This window comes from Podarcis muralis, chromosome 10 (assembly GCF_964188315.1).
Source record: "Podarcis muralis chromosome 10, rPodMur119.hap1.1, whole genome shotgun sequence".
NCBI classification, from domain to species: domain Eukaryota; kingdom Metazoa; phylum Chordata; class Lepidosauria; order Squamata; family Lacertidae; genus Podarcis; species Podarcis muralis.
Window position 1 is genome coordinate 74,942,104 of NC_135664.1, and position 27,947 is coordinate 74,970,050.

The 27,947-nt window shown below is 49.4% G+C and overlaps 2 protein-coding genes across 4 annotated transcripts; one reads left to right on the forward strand and one right to left on the reverse strand.

The window, feature by feature from the left end:
- LOC114605236 (rab-like protein 2A) lies at nt 1-13,153 on the reverse strand. Of its 2 annotated transcripts, none has more exons than XM_028746236.2 (9): nt 13,039-13,153; nt 10,972-11,114; nt 9,912-9,941; nt 8,889-8,968; nt 6,555-6,634; nt 3,664-3,775; nt 1,927-2,024; nt 1,672-1,755; nt 1-436 (listed from the first exon to the last, which is right to left on the reverse strand). In XM_028746236.2, exons 2-9 carry the CDS (start codon nt 11,085-11,087, stop codon nt 356-358), a joined length of 681 nt encoding a protein of 226 aa, XP_028602069.2. In that variant the 5' UTR covers nt 11,088-11,114; nt 13,039-13,153; the 3' UTR covers nt 1-355. The 2 variants fall into 2 exon arrangements, with proteins under 2 accessions (XP_028602069.2, XP_028602067.2); XM_028746234.2 differs by lacking the exon at nt 13,039-13,153 and adding an exon at nt 12,371-12,506.
- NME6 (NME/NM23 nucleoside diphosphate kinase 6) lies at nt 12,509-24,964 on the forward strand. Of its 2 annotated transcripts, none has more exons than XM_028746237.2 (6): nt 12,509-12,631; nt 15,467-15,642; nt 18,661-18,763; nt 21,246-21,285; nt 22,986-23,146; nt 23,834-24,964. In XM_028746237.2, exons 2-6 carry the CDS (start codon nt 15,550-15,552, stop codon nt 23,998-24,000), a joined length of 564 nt encoding a protein of 187 aa, XP_028602070.2. In that variant the 5' UTR covers nt 12,509-12,631; nt 15,467-15,549; the 3' UTR covers nt 24,001-24,964. The 2 variants fall into 2 exon arrangements, with proteins under 2 accessions (XP_028602070.2, XP_028602071.2); XM_028746238.2 differs by having other exon boundaries at nt 12,543-12,627.
- The last annotated feature ends 2,983 nt before the right edge of the window (nt 24,965-27,947 follow it).

Here is a 27,947-nt window from a genome sequence, read left to right on the forward strand (position 1 = left end):
CAAGTCCTTCAAATATTTATTTCTGAAGGCAGACGCCATCCACAATAGCTCATGGCTGAAGATCCCCAAGATGTGGGGCGGGGGGGATCCGTGAGCCCAACTCCCACCAAACCATATATTCCCCCCACCTCCCCAGCATTCTTAAGGGGAGGGAACTGCTACGGGTTCTCTGCCTGGTCACCCACACCACAAGGATCCAGAGGAGCAGAGCTGATCTCTGTCAGGTTGCCTCCCTTAGGGAGGGAGGGCCAGCACCTCTGTGCAGGGACCACTGCTCCCCACCCCCAAGTCCCTGCCAAACTGGGCGCCCCTAGCTACTCGAGGAAGCGGATCTAGGCCACCCCATTCCCTGGCCTCAGGTTGACGGGGGGTTTTCTTCTGGGCTGTTCTCCTCTTTGTCAGTCGAGTCCTCCCCCTTCTTCTCCAGTTCGAAATTCTGAAAGAAGACAAGAGAAAGTTGGAACAGCAAAACATCAGAGAAAAAGGCCAGTCCACCTCTTGGGGGGCTCCGGCATGGAATCTTTCCTTCCAAGTCCTTCTCAGTTCCAACAGCCACTACAGGCAGCGGCAATTGAGGCTTCTGCTGTCCCAGTTTGCGTCTGCCTATCTGAGTTTGTCCATAAAGAAGGCTGATCGCCAAAGAATGGATGATTTTGAATTATGGTGCTGGAGGAGACTCTTGAGAGTCCCATGGACTGCCAGAAGATCAAACCTATCCATTCTGAAGGAAATCAGCCGAGTGCTCACTGGAAGGACAGATCCTGAAGCTGAGGCTCCAAGACTTTGGCCACCTCATGAGAAGACTCCCTGGAAAAGACCCTGATGTTGGGAAAGATGGAGGGCACAAGGAGAAGGGGACGACAGAGGACGAGTTGGTTGGACAGTGTTCTCAAAGCTACCAGCATGAGTTTGACCAAACTGTGGGAGGCGGTGGAGGACAGGAGGGCCTGGCGTGCTCTGGTCCAGGGGGTCACGAAGAGCCGGACACGACTGAACAACTAAACAACACCAATGTGAGTTTGAGATTGTTTTCACTGTATTTAAATTACTGTTCTTGTATTAATTTTTTTTGCAAAGTGCCAATTGAACACAGGGCATACACTAACCCTTCCCAGTAAGGAGGCAGCCACTGTTGCCATCACCCTGTTCCTCTTGCCGCAGCACCTGGCTTTTCTGTTGCAGAAGAAACAAGGGCCTTGCTGCTCTGGCTGTTTTTTATTGCTCGATCCCTGACAGTAGCTGCTCTCACCTGCAGCCAGAAGCGAGAGTAGCAGGGAAGAGCAGGTATGGCCACAGAGGAAAAGGAAAGCAGCCGGAGCCTGTAGCTGCTCAAAGCGGAAGTGCGGCAGGGGTGGGACTGGCAGCTGGGCCGATGAGCCAAGGCACGGGGTGAAAAGGGGCTCTTCAGCCGCAGCCAGCTGTAGTGACTGTCAAAACCAGAGGTCACTACAGGCTTGCGGGGGCTTCAAAGCAGTTCAATTAAAAGGCAGTTCAGTTGCTGTGATCCCTGCATTGCTTCGGTTTGCTCTAGATGACCCCCCCTGGATCCCTTCCAACTCTATAAAGTGCTGGGTTCTATGCTCTTCCAAAGGAATACGGCGCAAGTCTCCACAAGCTTAGGTGCCTCACAAGGACAGGGTGCGGGAACACACTGGGGAGATTTGCTCTTACTTCCAGTTCCTTCAAGACTTCATCCATAAAGTCTTCTGAATTCTGTTTGTAGGCCACAGCCAGCTTGATGGCATCGTTGAAGACCTGGTGGGAGAGGAAGGGAGACCACTGAAGAGGTAAGAAGGTGGGCTCTGGGTTTCTCCCACCCCTTTTTCCACCGGAGGAAAGCCGATTCCACCACCCATCAGCTCCTCCCCCCAGGAAGCCTGCCAGCCACCGGTCCTGCCTCCCTCCAAGGCGAAAGCTCTCTCCTACCTTCACCACATTGGTGCCATCTGCAGCAGACACAAAATAGAAGGGAAGGTTGAACTTCCGCGGAAAGCTGAAGCCTTTCTGAGTCACCTTCATGTCGGCTGGAGGAGCAAAAGAGGAGGTCATTGCTCAAGGAGCCATTGTGGGGAAGGCACACTACCTAGGTAGCGCCCGCTTGATCATTTAAAAAAGCAAGGCATAAAAGTTTAATAAAGCACTCATCTTTCTCCCTGTGATTGCTATTGTTTAAAATACAAAGTCTAGTACAATGATGTTGAAAAACTGCTCCATGAATAGGGGGCAGGAAGGAAGGTGGTTAACGTCACTAATGCTAGCCACTCAGTGCTGTGCCCAACCAGCTTAAGCAGAACTACCTTCCTCCACTGGCTTCGACCCAGGAGAGAAAGCAGATTATTTTCATTACTGCATTCAGAAAAGAACTGGCTTTCTGGGCAGGATTGACGCCAGCGGAGCAGTGGGAGCTGGTCAACTCGGGCAAATGGGGCACTGCCCTGCCAATCAGTTCACCCTCAGCCAGCTGCCTGTCAAGGATTCTGAAGTCCAGAGGCTGAGTCCTAAGTTGAAAACCAACAAGTTAAAGTGGCCTGACATTTCCCTACACTCTTTTTGCCCCCCCCCCTTCTCTTTGATATGAGGGATTTCTCTGTTCCCCTCTTTAAGTGTGTGCTGCAGGGGAGCACGGCAGGGCCTTTGCAGTGGTGGCACCCCATGTGCAATAGCCTCCCTTGCTGCAAGATGTCACAAGAGTGCCTGGGGTAAAATTGTCTATCAAAAACTTCACTCTTGTGGTTTATCACAACAGCTACTCACTTTGGGTTTTAGTAAAGTACTCACTTTGGGTTTTAGTAAAGTAAACAGTCTAATTTGTCAGCTCCTATGATAACGAGCATCAGAACAACTTGGCCACAATAAGGAAATTCTGCCCGTGGTAAGACTATTTTCCACCTTCCCATTTCGACTCTCTTGGCACCCTATCTGCATAACCTAGTGATTTTAAAATACAGACGCGCTTTTGCTCTCACAAGATTGAATGTATTGCCCTCGGCTGTACTTGAGGGACGATTCCAACAGATTCCTCATGAAAAATGCTTCTGTCCCTGTGGAGATGGCAGTACCGATTCGGTGGCACATGCCCTTTTGGCTTGAACTCTTTATAAAGACTTGAGAAATGAGGTTATCACCCCTCTTTTATCGTCCATTCTGGGTTGCCTGACCACTGCCACAGCATCCTTTCTCTTGGCAGATCAAGAGAAGCAGGCGACAGCAAATGTTGCAAGGTTTTTATCTGGGGCAGTTGGAATAAGATCCACTATTTGACCATTGATTCAAAACCCTAAATTTTATTTTATATAATTGACTTTGTATTTCTGTTCTTTGTATATTGTATTGTTGTTTCATTGCTATGACTGATGGCTGACGCAAATAAAGATTCATTCATTCATTCATTCATTCATTCATTCATTCATTCAATGGCCCTACCGTAGGAAAGCCTGCCTGGCCACCACACGGTGTGCCTTGTGGCAGCCAGCAGGAATTTCTGCTTGTCTTTGCTATGCGGGAAGGGAAGGGATTCTCTGACCACTGAACTCATCCTGCTGCCCAACAGATGCTCCTAATTCATGTGGTTGCTGAGGCTTGTGAGCTTTGCTTTTACAACTACAGGCCAGCACACATCTGATCTCTACCCCAGTGATCCTCCAGAGCTTCAAGGAGACCCACCGTCGATTTTGTTGGCAACCACAATGCAAGGGATCTGGGGGCGGAATTCCCGCAGCTCCTTGTACCAACTGCTCAGGTTCTTGTAGGTGACCTTTCTCTGGATGTCAAAGACCTGGCAAGAGAGAGGGGAAGAGCCCATTGCAGACACAGGTGGCACTCTGGCCTGAAATAGTCAAGAATCCAGTCCAAACCCCGGTAATGTAGGAATCACAGCTGAAGAATCCATTAAAGATGGCTATCCAACTTCTGCTTAAAAACCTCCAAGGGAGGAGAGTCCACCACCTTCCCAGGAAGCCCGTTCCACCATTGAATGACTCTTACAGCCAAAGTTTTTGGTGTTTCGCAACTTTGACCTGTTGCAGGACCTTAGCCAGACCTTAGCAGAGCATATGCAGCATTCCAGAAAGCAACCAGTTGCAGGCAGGATGGACGAAGCAGGAACAAAATGCTGCTACCAGTAACTTGTTTACTTAGAGGTGTTTATTATTTACAGCAGACTTCAAGTTACTATGTACAAGAACAGAACAGATACGGATCTTAACTAGCTCTCTCTTAACGAATGCCAAACGACTCCACACTGACCAACAACCTTTCCAGTTGGTTAGGTAATAAGTCATCATGCCTGTGTGAGACCTCAATCAATGGTAGAGATGTATCTAAGGTCTCATATCTCCAGGCAGAATTACTCCTCTGCTCAGTACCCTTGGCTTTCGGCCAACTCTTAATTGACTTCGTGTGAAGCTGCACATGGAAGAAAAATCGCAGCACCCCCTCACAGCTCACACAGAGCAATTAACTTCTGAGCACATACAAAGTATTTCATCCAACTTTGCAAACCCAAACATTCACACATTTGCTTGTTTTTTACAAACAACAACGGTTTCGTCAAGATGTCAGCAATGTTTGACGTCCCCAAAAGTTTGACCTAATTATGGAATCACAGAGCTGGAAGGGACCCTGAAGATCATCTTGACCAATCTCCTGCAATGCAGAAATTTGTACCCTCCCTATACAGGGATCAACTCGACCTAATGTTTAGTTGGAATCTCCCTTCTTGCAATTTGAAGCCACTGGTTTGGGTTGCCCCCCTCAAGAGCAGCAGCAGAGAGGGTAGGACCCGAACCAGTAACTTGAGGGGCTGGCTGGGGGGCGGGGGCGGCAGAATTGCAGGGTCCAAATGCCTCCAGGGAAAAGCATGCTCTGCGGAAGCCAGCAGGAATGCCGAAGGCCTCCAGTCTTAAATGAGGTCGTACTTTGCAGCATGCAAAGAGTGATCTCCTGCCCCACGGCTGACCAAGACAAACCACACTGCAACAGACCCACAGCTGGGGCAACAGATGCCCCCTCCCAGCAACTGAGCTCTTGGGAGCTCCTTATTTATTCAATTTATATTTCACTCTTCCCTCCCAAAGGAGCTCACGTCGGCAAAGTGATTTTACTGCAGTATGGTTTCATGTTTTTATATTCTTGTAAACCACTGTGCCATATTTATATGATACAGCGGTATATAAATATTTTATATAAATAAATAAGATAAAAACACCAGTGATAAAACACGTAAAAATATATCTGAAAACACTTTAAAACAATCACAGTCTCCCATCCAATGGTTTTAGGACTGCCATCAAACACATGGGTAAAGAGGAATGTTTAAAAATTATTCCCAGGAGTCAATATTACAGGAGGCAACCTCACCAGGGAGCCGTGGTTCCCAATGTGGGGCACACGCCCCACAGGGGGGCAATTAAATTTTTAGGGGGGGGGCAACTCAAGAACGAGTCATTAACAGTGAATGGCATTTAGGCTTCCTCCACGTGAATATGAGTTTGCTTTTTGAATAACAAGAATTATACATCATGGGGGGGGGCAGAATTTTAGAGATGCTTAAGGGACGCAGGTGGCGCTGTGGGTTAAACCACAGAGCCTAGGACTTGCCAATCAGAAGGTTGGCGGTTTGAATCCCCACAACGGGGTGAGCTCCCGTTGCTCGGTCCCTGCTCCTGCCAACCTAGCAGTTCGAAAGCACGTCAAAGTGCAAGTAGATAAATAGGTACCGCTCCGGCGGGAAAGTAAACGGCGTTTCTGTGCGCTGCTCTGGTTCACCAGAAGCGGCTTAGTCATGCTGGCCACATGACCCGGAAGCTGTACGCCGGCTCCCTCGGCCAGTAAAGCGAGATGAGCGCCACAACCCCAGAGTCGGCCACGACTGGACCTAATGGTCAGGGGTCCCTTTACCTTTTAAGTGGGGCATGGCCAAAAAAAGGTTGGAAACCACTGCTGGGGAGGAAATTGCACCCATGGAAGGCTCTGACACGGAAAGGGCTGATAAGCCCACCTCCAGTGTCAAAGGTTTCTTCAGATACCACTTTCCTCAAGCACTCAGGCTTCATGGTCGTAACGACCAGATCCCGTTTCCGAAACGGGAGTCCGTTCAACTCCTGGAACTGTTTGAAAACTTCCTGCACTTAATTGAAAGCCGCTTCGGACGTTCGGATTCCAAAAAACGTTTGCAAACCGGGACACTCACTTCCGGGTTTGCGGCGCCCGGGAGCAAATTTGTTCGGTACCACTGTACCTTTTTATAACGGCAGCCAAGATTCCCCCCCCTTGGACGGGCAAAATTCTGCACAGGATTTCCTACTGTAGAATCCCGGCTCTGCAGAATACTCACATCCCATAACACGAGTCGCATACGGAAGTCTAGGCTGACCCAGAACAAGCAGGGGGAAAGACGCAGCTCCGTGGGAGAGCTTGGCGAAGCATACACAGCACAGCCCGAGCCAAAGCCTCGCCCGAACTTCTCAAAGCCAGACCAGGCTTCCCCGCTTTCAGCCTGCCATCCCTGGTGCCCCCTCTGCAGCCCCCGCCCAAAAGGCAGCCCGCCCACTTACCATGATGCAGGCGTGAGCCTTGTAGTAGTAGGAAGCATGCATGCTCTGGAAGCGCTCCTGCCCAGCCGTGTCCCAGAAGTCTGAAAAGCAGGAATGGCCCACGGCTGCATTAACCACAGCGGGGAAGAAAGCTCCACTTCTAGCTTACCCAGGGGTTTAGAAAGTTGATGCAGGGTTTAATCTGCTCCCAGCCTATCTTAACTTCTAAAGTTAGTGCTGAGGTTGCTTCGTGATAATTCTATCGCTTTACTTTTCTTGGAAACCGTAGGTTTTCTGATGATCAAAGTGGTGTGCAAATGAATAAAGGAATAAATCTCTAGATCAGCCTTTCTCAACCTGTGGGTCCCCAGATGTTGTTGGACTACAACTCCCATCATCCCTGAGCTCTGGCCTTGCTAGCTAGGGGTGATGGGAGTTGTAGTTTAACAACATCTGGGGACCCATAGGCTGAGAAAGGCTGCTCTAGATACAAGCACACTCTGGTCAGAGAACGCTTCTTGAGAGCTTAGCAGGTGAAGGAGGATGTAAAAACTCTTCCTCCATCACCAAGGGCAACAGGAAAACAGATGCTGTCTGTGATCTGCCTGACTTATATTTTCCTGGCCCCAGCTAGCCCACCCCTGGTACCCCACTACTGGGTGGGGTGGGGGTGGGGGAAAGGAGGAAGCGAAGAAAATTTAATATCTTACTGAACTTCTGTATTTACTCCCTGGTGAAGTGCCTGAGTAAATCAAAACTCACTGGGTGTGAAACTTTTTCTCTTACCTGCTTTGCTTTCTGTGCCCCCCCCAAAAAAAAACAGTTGGAGGATGGATGGCGGCTAACAGATTGAGGTTGAATCCTGACAAGACAGAAGTACTGTTTTGGGGAGATAGGGGGCGGGCAGGTGTGGGGGGCTCCCTGGTCCTGAATGAGGCAACTGTGCCCCCGAAGGACCAAGTGCGCAGCCTGGGAGTCATTTTGGACTCCCAGGTGTCCATAGAGGGGCAGATCAGTTCTGTGTCCAGAGCAGCTGCCTACCAGCTCCATCTGGTACGCAGGATGAGACCCTCCCTGCCCACAGACTGACTCACCAAAGTGGGGCATGCTCTGGTTATCTCCTGCTTGGACTACTGCATTGCGCTCTATGTGGGGCTACCTTTGAAGCTGACCCGGAAACTACAACTAATCCAGAATGCGGCAGCTAGACTGGTGACTGGGAGCGGCCGCCGAGACCATATAACACCGGTCCTGAAAGACCTACATTAGCTCCTTGTACGTTTCTGAGCACAATTCAAAGGGTTGGTGCTGACCTTGAAAACACTAAACGGCCTCAGCCCAGTATACCTGAAGGAGCGTCTCCACCCCAATTGTTTTTCCCGGACACCAAGGTCCAGCTCCGAGGGCCTTCTGACAGTTCCCTCCCTGAGAGAAGTGAGATTACAGGGAACCAGGTAGAGGGCCTTCTCAGTGGTGGCACCTGCCCTGTGGAACGCCCTCCCACCAGATGTCAAAGGAATAAACAACTACCTGACATTTAGAAGACATCTGAAGGAAGCCCTGTTCAGGGAAGTTTTTTAATGACTGATGTTTTAACGTATTTTTAATCTTCTGTTGGAAGCCGCCCTGAGTGGCTGGGGGAAACCCAGCCGGATGGGCAGGGTATAAGTAATAAATTATTATTATATTATTATTATTATGCTAAATACATCATAAATGAGCCACCATAGCTGCTAGATGACCATGAACATTTGTGTCCCAAGCTTTTTAGACTTGTCTAAACGTGGGTGGCGCTGTGGGTTAAACCACAGAGCCTAGGGCTTGCCGATCAAAAGGTTGGCAGTTCGAATCCCCGCAACGGGGTGAGCTCCCGTTGCTCAGTCCCTGCTCCTGCCAACGTAGCAGTTTGAAAGCACGTCAAAGTGCAAGTAGATAAATAGGTACCACTCTGGTGGGAAGGTAAACGGCGTTTCCGTGCGCTGCTCTGGTTCACCAGAAGTGGCTTAGCCATGCTGGCCACATGAGCCGGAAGCTGTACGCCGGCTCCCTCGGCCAATAAAGCGAGATGAGCGCCACAACCCCAGAGTCGGCCACGACTGGACCTAATGGTCAGGGGTCCCTTTACCTTTACCCATGTACGAAACCCAAGGGGCATACTGGTTGCCACATGTCATTCCCATCCCCAGCTCTCCTACTACCCCACTAAATTTTGCATGAATACACTAGGTGATTTCCTGATCTGACAGGGGCAAGCAGCTTCGCCCAGAGCTGGTGCCATTCCGAAAGGGAGTGGGAGAGACCCCAGTTCCCGAGTCCCACGGGGCCCCAAGCTGCCCTGCCCAGGAAGGTTCTCACCCACGAGGATCGTCTTGCCATCCACGGTGGCTGTATGCTTGTAGAGTGTCAGGGCGAAGGTGGACAGCTGGTGAGGCTTGCTGCGGGTGCGAGTCAAGGTGCCTTTCGGGCAATGTCACTGTTTTTTAATCTAACCGCGGGCGCGCCAGAGAAACTTGATTTCAGACAGCCATCATTTCACCATTAAGCAACGGATGCAGCCGTCAGCTACCTGCCAGGACACCTCCCTTCCCTTTTATTGCTTATTTATTTTATTTATCTACCACTCTACATCGAAAGATTTCAGGGCGGTTCACGGAAAAAATACAGGATAAAAACAAGTAAGTGAAACAAAACAGGAAAACAATAATGCCCCCCCTCCCACACACACATTTAAAAGGCTGTAGAATATTAATCCGCCAAAGCCCTGGATGAAGAAAAATATTATAAGTAAAATGACTATTAGGTATTTAAACCATTTCCGCTCCCTATCAAAGTAAAGTGTCCCCCCAGAACACATAATACTTCATTAATTAATATAAGAGAAGCTTATATTACACACCCATCCTCAGGCGAGGGGGTTCTGCATTGTGCATGTAGGTGGGGGGGCATGTATACAGTATGCAAAAACGGATAAAGTGCAGACAGAATTGTAGAAGGGACCCTGGGGGTCATCAAGTCCAACCCTCTGCAATGCAGGAATTACGCAGCTCTCCCATATGGGGATCAAACCTGCAACCTTGGCATTATCAGCATCGCGCTCTAACCCAGGCTTTCCCAAACTTTGGCCTCCAGCTGTTTTGGGACTACAATTCCATTCCCATCATCCCTGACGACTGGTCCTGCTAGCAAAGGATGATGGGAGTTGTAGTTCCATAAAGCAGCTGGAGGCCCAAGTATGGAAACTGCTCTAACCAGTAAGAGCCGCTGCCGTGAGTGCAAGGGAGTTTTAATCTCAAACAAGCAAATGAATTAAATGCCACTGCCATCCCCACCCCTTTCTGGGCTGCAGCTTGTGTAAGTTTGCAAGATCTCAAAGGATACAACCCATCCAGGAGAAAGCGTTCCATTAACCTGAAAGAGAAGGAAACAGAAACCTAGTGAGGAACGGGCCCGTTCAGAAAAATCAAAGAGGTGTAAAGATACAAAGGCTTTTTTGGCCACACTCTGCATCCTCCATTCTGAGCTGCGCCAGAGAATGAGGACTCTTTGGCTACTTGCCACAATGCCTATGCTCTACCTCTGGGGCCAATGGGAAATGTAGTCCAAAACCAGGGCCAGATTTACGTATAAGCTAAACAAGCTATAGCTTAGGGCCCCACTCTCTTGGGGGCCCCCAAAAAATTGAAAGGCAAAAAACCTGAATGTACATTTCCAAAATAGAAGATGAAAAACCAATAAAATAAAAGCTATATGCAGCAAGTCATGGGCCCCGCCTGCTAGCCTGCTCCCTAAAATATCGCTGGTTGAATATATTTCTTCTTAATTGTATTTCACTATTAATATACAGTGGTACCTCTGGATATGCACACCTCTGGTTGTGTATCCTTCAGGATGCAGATGCTGCAAACCCAGAAGTATTTTTCCGGGTTTCGCCATACGCGCATGCGCAGAAGCGGTCCCTCTGGTTGTGGAAATCTCAGGATCAAAACCAGAGCTCCGGAACGGATCCTGTCCGCAACTGGAGGTACCACTGTACTACTTCTCAATTGTATCTCAGTTTAACAATTACTTTGATAAAATACATATTTTGTGATGTGCAAATGGCTTTAGATAGCTATTAGGTCCATCAATGAGCATATAGCATATATTCAGCACAAAAAAACAGCGGCAATTTGTTGTTGGCAAAGGACAGCTGGACACAGAAAGGGCCCCATTACCTTCAGTAGCTTAGGGCCTCATCAAACCTAAATCCAGCCCTCTCCAAAACACAGAGAGGGTGCCATGTATCTATGCTGCCCGTCCAAAGGAAAACAAGTTTTAGTAGAGCTGGACCTCCATAATGGCAATGGAAACGTCAGCGACGGAAGCAAAGCGCAGAACCTCTGGGCGGGAATAGTCAGATAAGCCAGATATCCTTTGGGACTTTTTCTCGGCCACTCACTTGGACTTCCCCACTGCGCTGTCCCCAAGGCAGATAATCTTCACATTCTCATCAGCGTCGTATTTCTCCTGATCCAGCTCCAGGCTGGCGTCTCCATCGGCCATCTCCTCGGCCATCAGGCTTTGGCAGGATCAGAGCAACACCTGTAAGGCCAGAGGGACAACGGTGGAACTCTGCATCCTATTACGCCTGGTACCTGGCAACCCTGTTTTCCATTGGTAGGCAGACTATGGCCCGGGTGCGAATCCGGCCCAATCACCTTCTAAATCTGGCTCGCGGATGGTCCGGGAATCAGCGTGTTTTTACATGAGTAGAATGTGTCCCTTTATTTAAAATGGATCTCTGGGTTATTTGTGGGGCTTAGGAATTCGTTCTTCTTTTTTCGTTCTTTTTTTTATAGTCTGGCCCCCCACAAGGTCCGAGGGACAGTAGACCGCCCCCCCGCTGAAAAAGTTTGCTGACCCCTGGAGTCTTTTCCCTGCCCAGACTGGAGCTTGCCACAGGGCAAAGGGGATGCCAGTGCTGGTGGTTGACCGCTGGCACCACCACCAGTCGGGACGACCTGTGCGTCATGGGCACAGGCATGCAGTGCCCACCTAGGCACCAGAATGAGCCCCCCAAAAAACCAGGCATCTTTCCTGGCTGTGCTGCACCCCTATTATTATTAATTATTATTACTATTATTCTTGACCGCTGGCACCACCACCAGTCAGGACCACCTGTGCGTCATGGGCACAGGCATGCAGTGCCCACCCGGTACCAGAATGAGCCCCCCACCAAACCAGGCATCATTCCTGGCTGTGCTGCACCCCATTATTATTACTATTATTATTGACCGCTGGCACCACCACCAGTCAGGACCACCTGTGCGTCATGGGCACAGGCATGCAGTGCCCACCTGGCACCAGAATGAGCCCCCCACCAAACCAGGCATCTTTCCTGGCTGTGCTGCACCCCATTATTATTACTATTATTATTGACCGCTGGCACCACCACCAGTCAGGACCACCTGTGCGTCATGGGCACAGGCATGCAGTGCCCACCCGGTACCAGAATGAGCCCCCCACCAAACCAGGCATCTTTCCTGGCTGTGCTGCACCCCATTGTTATTATTATTATTATTATTATTATTATTATTAATTATTATTATTATTGGCTCTGCCCTGCGCCTGCCTCAGCGCCCCCTTTGCCCGCCTCTAACAGGGCATCCCCCCTGCCCATAGGGGACCAGCAGAGACACCCCCCAACCTGGGGGGGATAATCTCCCCACCTCCTAAGGCCAGCAGCAGAACCCCCCCCCCCCATATCTGCCCCCCTTGCAAAGCGAAACACCCCCCCAGGCCCCCAACTGGGCAAAGCGGAGTGGGCCTCTCCTTCCCCCCCCCCCGCGCCCCCGCACCTCTCCGGCCCCCCGAGGAAGAGGGAGGCGCCTTCTTCGCCCCTTCCCCGCCCAGGCGCCGCCTCGCCGGGCACAGAGGCTAGGCGAGGCCGGGGCGCCCCGCGCGGGAAGGTAGGCCTCGCCGGAGGAGGAAGAGACGGAGCGCCGCGTCGCCAAGGAGACCAGGGAGGGAGGAGGAGGAGGAGGAGGAAGAGGAGGAGAGAGGAAGGAAGGAAGGAGGAGGGAGACGGAGCCGCCGCCGCCGCCGCCGGGGACAGGCAGGTACCGGAGCAGGATGAGGCCTCCCCCCCTCCCTCCCCTCTCCTCCTCCTCCTCCTCCTCTTCTCCCCCGGGCAGGATCCTCTCGCCCCCCAAGAGACCTCTCCCCCCTCGAAAGCACAGAGACCCCCCTCTCCCTCACCCCCCCCCGCCAGCCCCACTCACGAGGGGGGGGGGAGTTGGGGGGCCCCCACCCCCTGGCTTGGCTTCAGAGCGGAGGGGGGAAACCCTCTGCCTTCTTTCCCTTCTTCCTTCCATCCATCCTTCTTTCTTTCCTTCCTTCCATCCCTTCTTCCTTCGTTCCCTCCCTTCCCTTCCCTTCCATTCCCCTCCCCTTTCCCTTCTTCTTTCCATCCTCCCATCCGCCCTTCCATCCCCCCTCCCTCACCCCCCTGGCCAAACCCACTCACGAGGGGGGAGGAATTGGGGGTCCCCACCCCCCGTGGCTCAGCTTCAGAGCGGAGGGGGAAACCCCTCTGCCTTCTTTCTCTTCTTCCTTCCTTCCTCCCTCCTTTCCATCCTTCCCTTCCCACCCCTCTCTTCCTCTCCTTCCTTCCCTTTCCCTTTCCCTTCCCTTCCCTTCTTCTTTCCATCCTCCCATCCGCCCTTCCATCGTTCCCTTCCCACCCCACTCCTCCTCTTACTCACTCTCTCTCTCTCTCTCTCTCTCTCTCTCCCTCCCTCCCTCCTTCCTTCCTTCCTTCCTTCCTTCCTTCCTTCCTTCCTTCCTGTTTCTTCCTTTCTTCTTCTGGCGCCCTCCCACCAGGTGCCAAGGGGATCAGTGATCCGCCCTGAGACCTGCAGGTATAGGGCACATAGCTGTCAACTTTCAGATTTGAAAATAAGGGATCAGCAGCCTCACCTGTCCCGGGGACAGTCGACGGGATATCTAACAATCTGGGATAGCAGCAGGAAGCAGCGGGAAACAGCGCTGAAATAAGGGAATTTCCCGCAAAAAAGGGAAGGTTGACAGTTATGATAGGGCAGTAGACAAACTCAAACAACAACAACCTTCAGAAGACATTTGAAAGCAAATCTGTATTGGGAAGCGTTTTGGATTTTTTTTTTATAAAAATGTTTAATGTTTCATTCTGCTTTTATATATGCTGGGTGACTCCTCTGCATCCCACAATATCTGGAGCACAACTGCCCATCTCTGTGCAGCATTGCTTTTTATATTATTTATTCAGTTTATGTCCCACCTAAAAGAGCAATAATAATAATAATTAATAATAATGATAGAATTTGTTGTTACTGTTTTGCTTGCTTTACTTTGATATACTTTGTACAAAATGTAGGAACTCAATACATACAATTTTAAGAGAAGGGTAATATTTTTTGCAATGTAGCATCCCCCACCCACTATGGACCTGCTTGCCACCAGCATTGCAAAAAAGATTATTATTATTATTATTATTATTATTATTATTATTATACTGCCCTATACCCACAGGGTAGTCCACAGCATAAAATCACAAAGAAATAATAAAGTGTTAGCTCCTACAAAGAATCTTTTTACAAATAATAAAGATTTACAAAACTAAAAGCATTCTCCACCCGCTGTGAGTCCCATCATTACTTAGAATAAATGTTTCATACAGTCTTAAATGAGCCAGACACTTTGCATATACAGATGGCACTGAGTGGCCTCCATGTGCCTCAATATCTAATTCCCACACCTTCAAGGAACATGGGGCGCCCCTAATACGCCCCCTGTTTTCATCCTTTCAACAGCTCCTTATATATTAATTCAGGAATCTTTAACCTAGCCTGGTAGAGCATGGGCAGAATTTTGAGCACCCGACAGCTGAGACTTGTGTCCTCTTGCTGGCTGTTCAGTGCTCTCCAAATCTTGCCCTTCTTTTATTTATTTTCATTTTTTGTGTGTCTTTATTTCCCTCCAAGGAGCTCAAAGTGGCACACATGGTTCTCTCCAATCCCCACAACCCTTTGAGGGAGGCTGGAGAGACAGTGACTGGCCCAAGGTCGCCCATTGAGCTTTTTCATCTCCGCCAAGCTAAGCAGTTGGCTCCTTACCTCTCTCGCCCTGATCTAGCCACTGTGACCTCCAGACTGGATTATTGTAACTCGCTCTACGTGGGGCTGCCCTTGAGACTGACCCAGAAACTCCAGCGGGTGCAGAATGCTGCAGCGAGACTCCTTACGGGGTCTTCGCTGCGAGATCACATTCATCCGGTGCTATACCAGCTGCACTGGCTCCCGGTGGAGTACAGGATCAGGTTTAAGGTGCTGGATTTGACCTTTAAAGCCCTATACAGCCTAGGACCCTCGTACCTACAGGACTGCCTCTCCTAGTATGTCCCACAGAGGACCTTATGGTCTCCAAACGAAAACATCTTGGAGGTCCTGGGCCACAGGGAGGTTAGGCTGGCCTCAACTAGAGCCAGGGCTTTTTCGGTCGTGGCCCCGATCTGGTGGAACGCTCTGTCCCAAGAGACTAGGGCCCTGCGGGACTTGACATCTTTCCACAGGGCTTGCAAGACGGAGCTGTTCCACCAGGCCTTTGGCCAAGGCACAGTCTGACCCCCTCCTTTGGCAGTCCTCACATAACTCTAGCCCAATGGTTGCCATTCATTTGATTTGAACTGATTTTAGAATGAATTGATTTTAGAATGTTGTATTATTTTATTATTGTTAGCCGCCCTGAGCCCGGCTTCGGCTGGGGAGGGAGGGATATAAAAAAACAGTAGTTATTATTATTATTATTATTATTATTATTATTATTATGGCTGGCCGGGGATTCGACCCTGGTCTCCCAGGGCCTAGTCGGACACTCTCTAACCACTACACCGCACTGACCTGACTTTATATTGCCAGGCTGATGCCTTGGGGACGGGCCACCACGAGACAGACAGAGCACCTGCCAGCCCCACCCAGGGCATGGGAAACCTGTGAGCAGGATGAGGGCCGTTCTGCATGCTCCACGGCGGGTCCTGCAACTCACCCTTGCCATCATCAAGCCTGATGCCGTGGCTCACCCTCTCTTCCTTGAGGTAAGGACCAAAGAAGGTAAGGAGAGCCTGCAGGATCAGGCCAATGGCTCTTCCAGCTTCCTGTTCACACAGTGGCCAACCAAAGGCCCCAAAGCGAAACCCACAAGTAGGACATGAACACAGCTAAAAGGTAAAGGTCCCCTGGATTGTTAAGTCCAGTCAAAGGCGACTATGGGGTGCGGCGCTTATCTCGCTTTCAGGCCAAGGGAGCCGGCGTTTGTCCACAGACAGCTTTCCAGGTCATGTGGCCAGCAGGACTAAACCGCTTCTGGAGCAAGGGGACACCGTGACGGAAACCAGAGTGCATGGAAACACCGTTTACCTTCTCGCCACAGTGGTACCTATTTATCTACTTGCACTGGTGTGCTTTCGAACTGCTAGGTTGGCAGGAGCTGGGACTGAGCAACGGGAGCTCACCTTGTCGTGGGGATTTGAACCGCTGACTTTCTGATCAGATGGGGTCTACTTTGAAGGCCTATTAGCAGGGCCGTCTTAACCATAGGCGCCAGGGGTGCGGGGCACCTGGGCGCCGGGCTCTCAGGGGTGCCAGGCTGAGATTCCAGGGCCCGACAGTTGGAGCTAAGTTAAGAAGAACAACGTGTAGTAATAAATTATTATTATTATTATTATTATTATTATTCATTTCTATACAGTGGTACCTCGGGTTAAGAACTTAATTCGTTCCGGAGGTCCGTTCTTAACCTGAAACTGTTCTTAACCTGAAGCACCACTTTAGCTAATGGGGTCTCCCGCTGCCACTGTGCAATTTCTGTTCTCATCCTGAAATAAAGTTCTTAACCTGAGGTACTATTTCTGGGTTAGTGGAGTCTGTAACCTGAAACGTCTGTAACCCGAGGTACCACTGTACTGCTATATGTTTTAAAGAAAAAAACCTCAAAGAGGTTTACATTAAAACATCAAACAAAACAATCCAGAATAAAACACATTAAATGTCGATTTCCCCTCAAGGTTTTCCATTGCTGGGCTGTTGAAATCCCAGCTGCAGTTCACATCCATGTCATAAGCTCTTGCGTGTTCTCGGTCCACATATTCAGCAGTGACAGTTGGAGGGGGGAGGGAGGCCTGAACAGGTGATTTAATTATTTTAGATGCTTTCTGCTCCAATATTTCACAGTCGCCACACCCTGAAGGAGAGACCTAAAGGGGCAATTTGCCCTGTGTGTCTCTCCCTTTGGGGCTGCCCCACTGTCTGGCATTAGAAATAACTCTGAGCAGCTGCTTACAGAGCAGTTCCGGAGCATAGCTGTCAACTGTCCCTTATTTGGCGGGAAAGTCCCTTATCCCAGTGCCGTGTCCCGCTGCTGTCCCTTATTGATGATGTCCCTTAAATTTCCCGGGTTTCAAAGGAAGCAGCTCCTCTCCCTCCCTCCCTGCCGGCCAGGGAGGAGGGAGGCTCCAATTGTGTTGCTTGGCTGCGTTGCTCACCCAATAAGGAGTTTAATAATAATAATAATAATAATAATAATAATAATAATAATAATAATAATAATAATAATAAATTATTTGTACCCCGCCCATCTGGCTGGGTTTCCCCAGTTAAAAACTTCCCTGAACAGGGCTGCCTTAAGATGTCTTCTGAATGTCAGGTAGTTATTTATCGCTTTGACATCTGATGGGAGGGTGTTCCACAGGGCGGGCGCCACTACCGAGAAGGCCCTCTGCCTGGTTCCCTGTAGCTTTGCTTCTCGCAATGAGGGAACTGCTAGAAGGCCCTCAGCGCTGGACCTCAGCGTCCGGGCAGAACGATGGGGGTGGAGACGCTCCTTCAGGTATACTGGCCCAAGGCCGTTTAGGGCTTTAAAGGTCAACACCAGCACTTTGAATTGTGCTCGGAAACGTACTAGGAGCCAATGTAGGTCTTTCAGGACCGGTGTTATGTGGTCTCGGAGGCCGCCCCCAGTCACCAGTCTAGCTGCCGCATTCTGGATTAGTTGTAGTTTCCGGGTCACCTTCAAAGGTAGCCCCACGTAGAGCGCATTGCAGTAGTCCAAGCGGGAGATAACTAGAGCAGTGTTTCCCAACCGGTGTTCCGCGGCACACGAGTGTGCCGTCAGACGTTGCCTCGTGTGCCGCGAGATGCCTGGAGGGAGGCGGGCGAGTCGGGCGGCGAGAGGCGGGGCGGCGGCGGCGAGGAGAGGCCGCGCCTCCTGCTGCTGCCTGGCGCTCCTCCTCGCAGCCGGCAGCGCTGCCTGGGCGCCTCCGCGCGACTCTGCCTCGCTGGGTTTGGTCTCCCAGCAGAGACGGGTCACACGCGCCCCTCCCTCCCTCCCTCAGCCTGCGCGGAGGGAGAGCCAGAGAGAGGCATCGCTCCTGCGCGGCGGGAGAAAACTTTCACTTTTGTGCGTCCCTCCCGGCGTGACGCTGCGCGCTGACGTCACGGGGCGGGGCTTTAATGGTGGTGTGCCGCGAGATTTTTTTTCAGTAAACAGGTGTGCCGTTGCCCAAAAACGTTTGGGAAACACTGAACTAGAGCATGCACCACTCTGGCGAGACAGTCCGCGGGCAGGTAGGGTCTCAGTTTAAGAACGACTGGGGGGTGGAGCTTGCATGCCTTGTGCCGATCAAATCGGCCGCGTTGCCTGGGGACTCGCCTTTGCTCAGCGCTTCCCAGCGCAGAGGTGACGGTGGTTTCCCTTGCTGCGTCCCCTTTGCCGGGTTGCTGTGCTGTGGGAACCACCGCTTGAGGCTTCGTTTGGCTGCTGGCTGGGCTTTCTGCCTTTGGCTCGGAGGGGCTCAGAAGTTGAACATACCTGTGCTCTGAAAATCCCTTATTCTGGCTGCTGGTCCCTTATTCTCATGGCTGCTGTTCCCTCATTTTCAAATCTGTAAGTTGACAGCTATGTTCCAGAGAGCTTTGCCGTGAGATACGCTCGAGGTTGTGGCCACTAGATTCGAACCTGGCTCCCAAGGCTCCAAAAAGTCTCCCCACTGCCCCTCCCGCCCTTCTCCTTGTCTCTATTGTTGGCTTCAGAGCGACTCGTCCTCTTCTCTTCCCAGGCCGTGCACCAGACCATCCTGGACAACCGGTTATTGATCGTCAGGAGCAAGGATGTGACGTGGAGCAGGCAGGAGAGCCAGAAGTTCTACCAGGAACACTCAGGTCAGGACCCCACCCCCCAAAAAAAATATACCCCATTGCTAAGTCCAGGAAGTAGGTGGGGTCAGCATTGAATCCAGGAAGGGGCACTAATGGCTCTAATCCAGGGGAAACATGGAAGCTGTTTCCTTACTTAGAACCATAGAATTTTAGAGTTGGAAGGGACACCCAAAGGTCCTGTAGTCCAACCCTCTGCAATGCAGGAATGTCAGCTCAGACGCCCATGACAGATGCAACTCATGGCAGTTACCCACTGGTCCATGCAGCTAGCAGGGCAAGTTAGGAGCCCACCGCAGGTACACAAAGAATTATTATTATTATTATTATTATTATTGATATTTTCACTGCAGGGGGTTGGACTAGATGAACCTTTGGGTCCCTTCCACCTCTATGGTTTTTGGGTTTTTTTTACAATACTTTTTAATAGTTTCCAATGACAAGACTCCAAAAGACACCTCATTATGTCCATGTCAAATCACAATACCAAATCAAATATCAATTAATCATCTATCCAGTTGTATCATTTTGGTCCGTCCGTCCGTCCGTCCCCCCCACCCCCGCATGCTAGAATTACAGGTTTATTTATTTATTTATTCTGCTTCCAAAGCGGTACGATACAATAATCTTTAATGTCATTGTCCTATACAGAACAACGAAATTGAAAAAAATCTACATCAGACATTCAAAAACCAGCAAGCCTGCTATCCCAGCCTGGTTAACCCCCTAAAAACTCTGATACCCCATAATTAAATACAATATACTCCCATACAGACTACCTTACACTGCGTTTAAAACCAGTTGTATTACAATCGTAATAGTAATTCACTCAACAGCTGCAGTGTTGATAACTTCTACCCGTATTAACACATTTAATAATCCACCTCTGTGGTTCTGTTATTATGATCAATCACCCGCCCCGCACCCAAAGGCCTCAGGGCAGGCTGCAACATTGGAATGCAATCTTGTGGGCTCTCCTTCCTTAGAGGTTTTTAGCAGAGTTTTGGATGGCCATCTGTCAGGGATGATTTAGTTGAGACTCCTGCATTGCAGGGGGTTGGACTAGATTACCCTCGTGGGTCCTGTTAAACTCTACAGTTCTGTGATTCTGTGGTCTTGAACATAGTTTAGAAGAACTTACGAGCTCGCATGGTCTTGCCTCCTGCCCATCACGCGCGATGTCCTTCATACAGGTTACGACAAGTGTCCTACATGCAATTAATGCATCCAAGTAGGAACTGTGTCTTGTCTGGGGTAGACGTGAAACTTTTCGTGTGGAGCCTAGGAAGCTGGCTTTTATTGAGTCCAAGGGCCGGATTTCGGTTTGATGCGGCCCTAAGCTACTGAAGGGCCCTTGATATGTCCAGCTGTCCTTTGTCAACAACAAATTGCCGCTGTTTTTTGTGTTGTATATATCCTATATGGTAATTGATGGACCTCATAGGTATCTCAAGCCATTTGCACGTGTTGCCCTGCAACCAGTCCATGCAGAATGTAGGCACCCTATATATAGAAAGGAGCAAACCAGGGATATTTTAGGGAGCAGGCGGGGCCCATTACTTACATCCTAGGAGCCTACACAACACAAAACACTCTTGTTGTATGTAGGTTTTATTTTTATTGGTTTTTCACTTTATATTTTGGAAATGTACATCCAGGTTTTTTTTCCTTTCAATTTTTTTGGGGGCCCCAAGAGAGTGGGGACTTAAGCTATAGTTTGTTTAGCTTATACATAAACCCGGTGCTGCTGAGTCAGACCATCAGAGCATCTCACGCAAAGCTGCCAACCCTCACTGGCAGCATTTGCATGCCAGGGTTTTAGGTAGGAATAATAATAATAATAATAATAATAATAATAATAATAATAATAATTTATTATTTATACCCTGCCCATCTCGCTGGGTTTCCCCAGCCACTCTGGGCAACTCCCAACAGAATATTAAAAATAGAATCAAACATTAAAAACTCCCCTGAACAGCCTTCAGATGTCTTCTGAATGTCAGGTAATTGTTTATCTCCTTGACATCTGCCGGGAGGGCGTTCCACAGGGCGGGTGCCACCACCGAGAAGGCCCTCTGCCTGGTTCCCTGTGACTTTGCTTCTCGCAGGGAGGGAACCACCAGAAGGCCCTCGGAGCTGGACCTCGGTGTCCGGGCTGGACGATGGAGTCTCTCACGACCTTACCTGGAGATTGAATTTGAGATCTTCATTAAAGGCAGGCGCTCTGAACTGGGGCCCTTCTCCAAGAGTGTGTGCTCGGGGCCCTGGTGTCCTTCAAGAGATGGCTTGGAAGTCACACGAGACAGGAAGGCTCTTGCAGTTTGTACACAGCGCACGTGGAGAACCCCAGGCTGGGGCAGATGCGAGTTGGAGTCCAACTCTGGTGTGCCACCCATGGGAAAGGACGGCAATAACTCCTGGGAAGGGTGCTCTCAAGACCTCTCCCAGAAGCGTGCATTGGTCTCAGGGCTCTCAATCTCTTTTTCAGGGCGTTTCTTCTACCAGAGGCTGGTGGAATTCATGGCCAGGTATGTCCACGGCATATCTATATCTTTTAATTAATTCAGATTTTTCAAGGAAATAAAATTTGCATAATACAAAACACATAAGACATAACAGAGGCTGGTAGGAGTTGTAGTTCAAAACATCTGGATGATACCAGGTTGGTGCCCTAATTTATTATTATTATTATTATTATTATTATTACTATTATTATTATTACTATTATTACTATTATTACTATTATTATTATTTTCCCATTTCTATGCCACTTTATATTTAAAGAACAAATTTCTCTTTTTTTGAAATCATTTTTATTTGGTTTTTACAATGCAAAATTATATTTTAAAAATTCAATTACATATCCATATAAAGAGATTCCCCTGAGTCTCAGGATTTCTCTCCCCCCCCCCTTCCCTGGAGTCCCTTTTAAATCATTTAAAACTGCATCTCCTCCAAACTCTATAACTATTATATCATTTCATGTTTTCCATGGTAATTGTTACACTACAAGTGAAATCAAAATCCTGCCGATGTTTCCATTTGCTTACAGCAGTCTCTTTAAAAAGTTGTAAATTTCCCCCATTCTTTTATAAAGCTTTTGTCCTCTCGGTTCCTGAGTTTTCCAGTCAGCTTTGCCATTTCAGCACAGTCCACCAGCTTGGTTTGCCGTTAACGAACAAATATCAACGTGGTTTACTACACCTGGATAACTCAGCCGGGTAAAGCATGGTGCTGATAATCCCAAATTTGCAGGTTCGATTCCCATGTGGGACAGCTGCATATTGCTGCATTGCTGGGGGGTTGGACTAGAAGTGGTGTCCAAACTTTTTTCAAAGAGGGCCAGATTTTTTAATAATAATAATAATAATAATCATAATAATTATTTATTATTTGTACCCCACCCATCTGGCCTTAGGTTGCCTTCAAGGAAAATGTTTCCGAGCCTTCTCTTAAGTGACGTTTTGCTTTCCCCAGTCGACAGCCTGCTATCCAGAGATCTCCACTTGGTTGCCAGTCGCAAAAGGCAACTGGTGCCTGGCCAGTTTTGAACACTGGGAGGGAGATATCCTGAGCCAAGGCCACCTAGGGCTTTTAAGATTTATCGCCTGTGCTTTTGACTTGTGCATGGAAGCCAGTTGGCCGCTAGTCCGACTGCTTGCAAGATAATAATAATAATAATAATAATAATAAATTTTATTTATATCCCGCCCTCCCCAGCCGAAGCCGGGCTCAGGGCGGCTAACAACAATAAAACGGTACAAAAGTACAGCATAAACAACATTCTAAAATCATTCATTATAAAATTAATTAATTCAAGCCACTGGCAACCATTGGGCCAGAGCTCCGCGAAGATTGCCGAGGGAGGGAGTCAGGCTGTGCCCTGGCCAAAGGCCTGGTGGAACAGCTCTGTCTTGCAGGCCCTGCGGAAAGATGTCAAGTCCCGCAGGGCCCTGGTCTCTTGTGACAGAGTGTTCCACCAGATCGGAGCCACAGCCAAAAAAGCCCTGGCTCTGGTTGAGGCCAGCCTAACTTCTCTGTGGCCTGGGACCTCCAAGATGTTTTTATTTGAAGACCGTAAGTTTCTCTGTGGGGCATACCAGGAGAGGCGGTCCCGTAGGTACGAGGGTCCTAGGCCGTATAGGGCTTTAAAGGTTAAAACCAGCACCCGTGTGACGCGACCCCCTGACCTTCCTTGCGCCTTCTCTCTCCTCCTCCTCCTTTCCAGCGGCTCCATGAGGGCATACATCCTTGCCCATGAGGAAGCCATCCCGCTCTGGAGGTCTCTGATGGGTCCCACCAAGGTTTTCCGTGCCCAGCACACAGACCCAGAGTCCATCCGCGGGTCATTCGGCCTCACGGACACGCGGAACACCGTCCACGGCTCAGGTGAGTGTGGAAGGAAATGGGGAGCAGGAGAACTTTGGACAAGCTCTCCAAGCAACTTGTAAAAGATTCCTTTGCAAAGGAGCCCCGAAGTCTGGGCCCAGCAAAAGAGGGCTAAGGAATCGTCGTAGCCAAGGGAGCGGGATTGTACCAAGGGATCCTTTGGAATCCACCATAAGATTCCTGCGTTGCAGGGGGTGGGACTCTCCTGGTCTGCCCCGCAGAGGACCTTAAGGTCCATGAATAACCATAGGTTAGAGGTCCCGGGCCCTAAGGAAGTCAGATTATCCTCCACCAGGGCCAGGGCCTTCTCAGTGATGGCTCCGACCTGGTGGAACGCTCTGTCCCATGAGACCAGGGCCCTGCAGGATTTAACCTCCTTCCGCAGGGCCTGTAAAACAGAGCTATTCTGCCTGGCTTTCAACTTGAACTTAGCCTGATCTTTTATTCCCCTTCCTTCCCTCCGTCTCCCCTTTTTATGAAGATTACCCGCTCTGGGATCCCACAGCTAATTCTCCCCTGGTCTCCTCGCTGACCCAAGTAGGACCAATTCAGCCAGCTAGTGATTTCTAACACCTTGAAATCAAAGTGGGATTTTTACCGGCTGCTGGTGCAGCCAGCTGATTTCGAACTCCGCTCCAAAGATCAGCGTGGCCCCGCACTCCCTCAAATTTCTCTCCTCCCTTGCAGATTCGGCAGCATCAGCCAGCAGGGAAATCGCCTTCTTCTTCCCAGATTTCAACGAACAGCAGTGGTACCAGCAAGAAGAGCCTCAGCTGCGGGAGAGGGAGGTCGGCCGTGACACCAAGGCGATCCCTCACCACGTGCCCAGAGATGGCTGGGCAGAGGCAGACTGAAGGATGCTTTGCACGGGAGACACTGCCAGAACGGATGCAGGGATTCTGCTTTGGAGATGGGGGTCTCCTCCTCTCTTCCCCAAAATGAGCGCCAGCACTAAATGTGTCTCAGCTTACTCAGGGATGGCTGCTGAGGTGTGTACGTCTCCCCACTGGATAAGAGCAGACATCTGCCAGGCTGTGCCAGACAGCCAGTTTATCACTTGCAGAAGCTCTAAATTTCTTATTGACTTTGTTGTTGTTGAGTCGTTTAGTCGTGTCCGACTCTTCGTGACCCCCTGGACCAGAGCACGCCAGGCCCTCCTGTCTTCCACTGCCTCCCGCAGTTTGGTCAAACTCATGCTGGTACCTTCGAGAACACTGTCCCACCATCTCGTCCTCTGTTGTCCCCTTCTCCTTGTGCCCTCCATCTTTCCCAACATCAGGGTCTTTTCCAGGGAGTCTTCTCTTCTCAGGAGGTGGCCAAAGTCTTGGAGCCTCAACTTCAGGATCTGTCCTTCCAGTGAGCACTCAGGGCTGATTTCCTTCAGAATGGATCGGTTTGATCTTCTTGCAGTCCATGGGACTCTCAAGAGTCTCCTCCAGCACCACAATTCAAAAGCATCAATTCTTCGGCGATAAGCCTTCTTTATGGTCCAGCTCTCACTTCCATACATCACTACTGGGAATAGCTTTAACGATATGGACCTTTGTTGGCAAAGTGATGTCTCTGCTTATTGACTTAAGCATGCCTTTTCTCTTGGTTGCAACTGCCATTTCCACAGGTCTGTGCCAAACTATGTACCCATGCCCACTTGCCATCTTCACTGTGACCCACAAATTCCCAGTAACATTTACTGGGCAGGGGGAGGGGTGGGGTGCGTCATCAGGGTTTCATTGCCAAAGGGAGAGGTGCCTTGATTCAAAGTCGTCCAAAAAACACGATTCCTAATAGCGATAAACTCACCTTTTGATCCAAAACGTGTGTCGGCTTCCTGTGGTTTCTTGGTCAAGGTAAAAAGTGCCCAGACGCACTTTTTCCTTTATGTTTTCCATGGTAGAGAACCAACTCTGGAAACAAACTCGGGAGCTGAATCGCAGGCAGTCGAGGGGTGAGGCTGGGGCACTGCTATTCCACGATGCTTAGAAAGTCCTGCTGGCAACCAGGTTAAGTGGAAGCGGCTTGGACACAAATGCAGAGATAAAAGTATAAGAAGATCCTGTTGGGTCAGTATACCTGAAGGAGCGTCTCCACCCCCATCGTTCACCCCTGACACTGAGGTCCAGATCCGAGGGCCTTGTGGCGGTTCCCTCCCTGCAAGAAGTGAAGTTACAGGGAACCAGGCAGAGGGCCTTCTCAGTGGTGGCGCCCGCCCTGTGGAATGCCCTCCCACCAGATGTCAAGGAAATAAAGAACTATCTGACTTTTAGAAGACATCTGAAGGCAGCCCTGTTCAGGGAAGTTTTTAATGTTTGATCTTTTATTGCTTTTATTATTATTAATAATAATAATAATATTCTGTTGGGAGCCGCCCAGAGTGGCCGGGGAAACCCAGCCAGATGGACAGGGTATAAAGAATAAAGTATTAGTATTACCCATCTAGGGCAGCATTCTGTTCTCTCAGGGGCTTAACAGATGCCTGTCAGAAGCCTACAAGCAGGATCTGACCACAAGAGCCCTTTCTCCTCTGGTGGTCTCCAGCAACCAGGATTCAGAAGCATAACTCTCCAACTGTGGCTAGTAACTGCTGATAAAACTTTTCCTCCTTTCAAAGCGGACCAAGTTGGTGGCCCCTGCTACGTCTTGTAGGAAGTGAATCCCGAAGTGCTTTGATTTAGGTACCTATCAGTTCACACTGGGAAACAAAAAAATTGTTGCATTGACACCTGCAGTTCTAAGCTAATTTCAACGTGCTGATTTCATATCTGAAGTTGGTTTTGTTCTGTAAGCCCTAGTTTTTTGCAATTCATGTTTTTCACTTTTCACCATAATCTTTGTTTTTCACAATGCAAGAATTCAATATTTTATCAAACACATAGCCAAAGTAGTACAATATGAGTATAAATGTAAGTGACTTACATAGCATTGAACATGACGTGTATAGCATTGAAAATGACGTGTTTATCTTGGTACAGTTGGAGGTATGCAAAAAAAAATGTATTCCCTTGATTACACATTTTTGTCTACTTGAAGAAGCCATGGTCCAGTCTGAAAAATACAAATATTTAGGTTACAAAACTATAAAAATTAAGAAAAATTAAGTTTGCAAAACAATAATTACCATGTGGTTAGGGTAGATCAATGTGTCAGTGTCTACTTATCCCTAGTGTAAATATGACATATCAGCAAAAGTTGGAAATTGAAAGATAACTATAGCATGTACACGAAAATCGATTTCAGATTTGAAACCAGCATTGAAAGAACATATAAGAACAGTTGAAAAATCTCATGCAAAAGAAAATGGGGGAAAAAATTGCTCACCAGTGTTATGGATGAATTAAGGAGAAATGGAGAAAAAGTCGTTCTCCCTCTCTCCTAACACCAGAACTCCTGGACACCCAACAAAGCTGAATGTTGGAAGATCCAGGAGAGGTAAAAGCAGCACATTGTCAAACTGTGGAACTCAGTGCTGCAGGAGGCAGAGATGGTCGCCAACTTGGATGGCTTTAAAAGAGAATTGCACAAATTCAGGGAAAAGTGGGAGAGGACAATCAATGGGTGCTAGCCACAATGGCTCTGCTCTGCCCCACAGTTGGAGGCTGGAAACCGCAGGAGGGGAGAGTTGTTCTTGTGCTTGAATCCTGCTTGCAGGTTTCCTATGAGAGGCATCTGTTTGGCCACTGTGAGAAGAATAGGATGCTGGACAAGATGGGCCACTGGCCTGATCCAGCATGCTCTTATGTTCTTAATGAATAATAATAATTTATCATTTGTACCCCGCCCATCTGGCTGGGTTTCCCCAGCCACTCTGGGCGGCTTCCAACAAAGACCAAAAATACACTAAAATGTCACACATTAAAAACTTCCCTGAACAGGGCTGCCTTCAGGTGTCTTCTGAAAGTTAGGTACCGTATTTTTCGCCCAATAGGATGCACTTTCCCCCCTCCAAAAATGAAGGGGAAATGTGTGTGCGTCCTATGGGGCGAATGCAAACTTTCGCTGAAGCTATCCCCCCAGCCCCGCAAGCTCCGGGAGCGATGGTGAGGTTGCGCAACCTCGCCTTCGCTCCCGGACCCCCAGCCCCGAGGCTAAAAACGAAGCCAGGACAGCAAGCGGGATCCATCCCGCTCACTGTCATGGCTTCTTTGCTCTTTGGGGCTGGGAGGGGAAATTTTTTTTTACCCTTTATTTCCCCCCCCCCCCAAAAAAAAAATAAGTGTGTCCTATGGGCCGGTGTGCCCTATAGGGCGAAAAATACAGTAGTTGTTTTTCTCTTTGACATTTGGTGGGAGGGCGTTCCACAGGGTGCGTGCTGCCACCGAGAAGGCCCTATGCCTGGTTCCCTGTAGCTTTGATTCTCGCAATGAGGGAACCGCCAGAATGCCCTTGGCACTGGAACTCAGCGTCCGGGCAGTATGATGGGGGTGGAGATGCTCCTTCAGGTATACTGGACTGAGGCCATTTAGGGCTTTAAAGGTCAACACCAACACTTTGAATTGTGCTCAGAAACGTGCTGGGAGCCAATGTAGGTCTTTCAAGACCGGTGTTATGTGGTCTCAGTGGCCGCTCCCAGTCACCAGTCTAGCTGCCACAATCTGGATTAGTTGTAGTTTCTGGGTCAGATTCAAAGGCAGCCCCACGTAGAGCGCATGGCAGTAGTCCAAGTGGGAGATAACCAGAGCATGCACCACTCTGGCGAGACAGTCTGTGGGCAGGTCGGGTCTCATCCTGCGTACCAGATGGAACTGGTAAACAGCTGCCCTGGATACAGAATTGACCTGCGCCTCCATGGACAGCTGTGAGTCCA

Coding starts and splice junctions, on each gene's coding strand:
- LOC114605236 (XM_028746236.2), bottom strand. CDS start 11,087: ATGGCCGAGGAGATGGCCGATGGAGACGCCAGCCTGGAGCTGGATCAG. Junction 3,776..6,554: donor AGGCTCACGCCTGCATCATG/GTAAGTGGGCGG, acceptor CTCTCTTGCCAG/GTCTTTGACATCCAGAGAAA. Junction 1,756..1,926: donor ATGGCACCAATGTGGTGAAG/GTAGGAGAGAGC, acceptor CTCTCCCACCAG/GTCTTCAACGATGCCATCAA.
- NME6 (XM_028746237.2), top strand. CDS start 15,550: ATGAGGGCCGTTCTGCATGCTCCACGGCGGGTCCTGCAACTCACCCTT. Junction 15,643..18,660: donor CTCACCCTCTCTTCCTTGAG/GTAAGGACCAAA, acceptor TTCTCTTCCCAG/GCCGTGCACCAGACCATCCT. Junction 18,764..21,245: donor GTTCTACCAGGAACACTCAG/GTCAGGACCCCA, acceptor TCTCTTTTTCAG/GGCGTTTCTTCTACCAGAGG.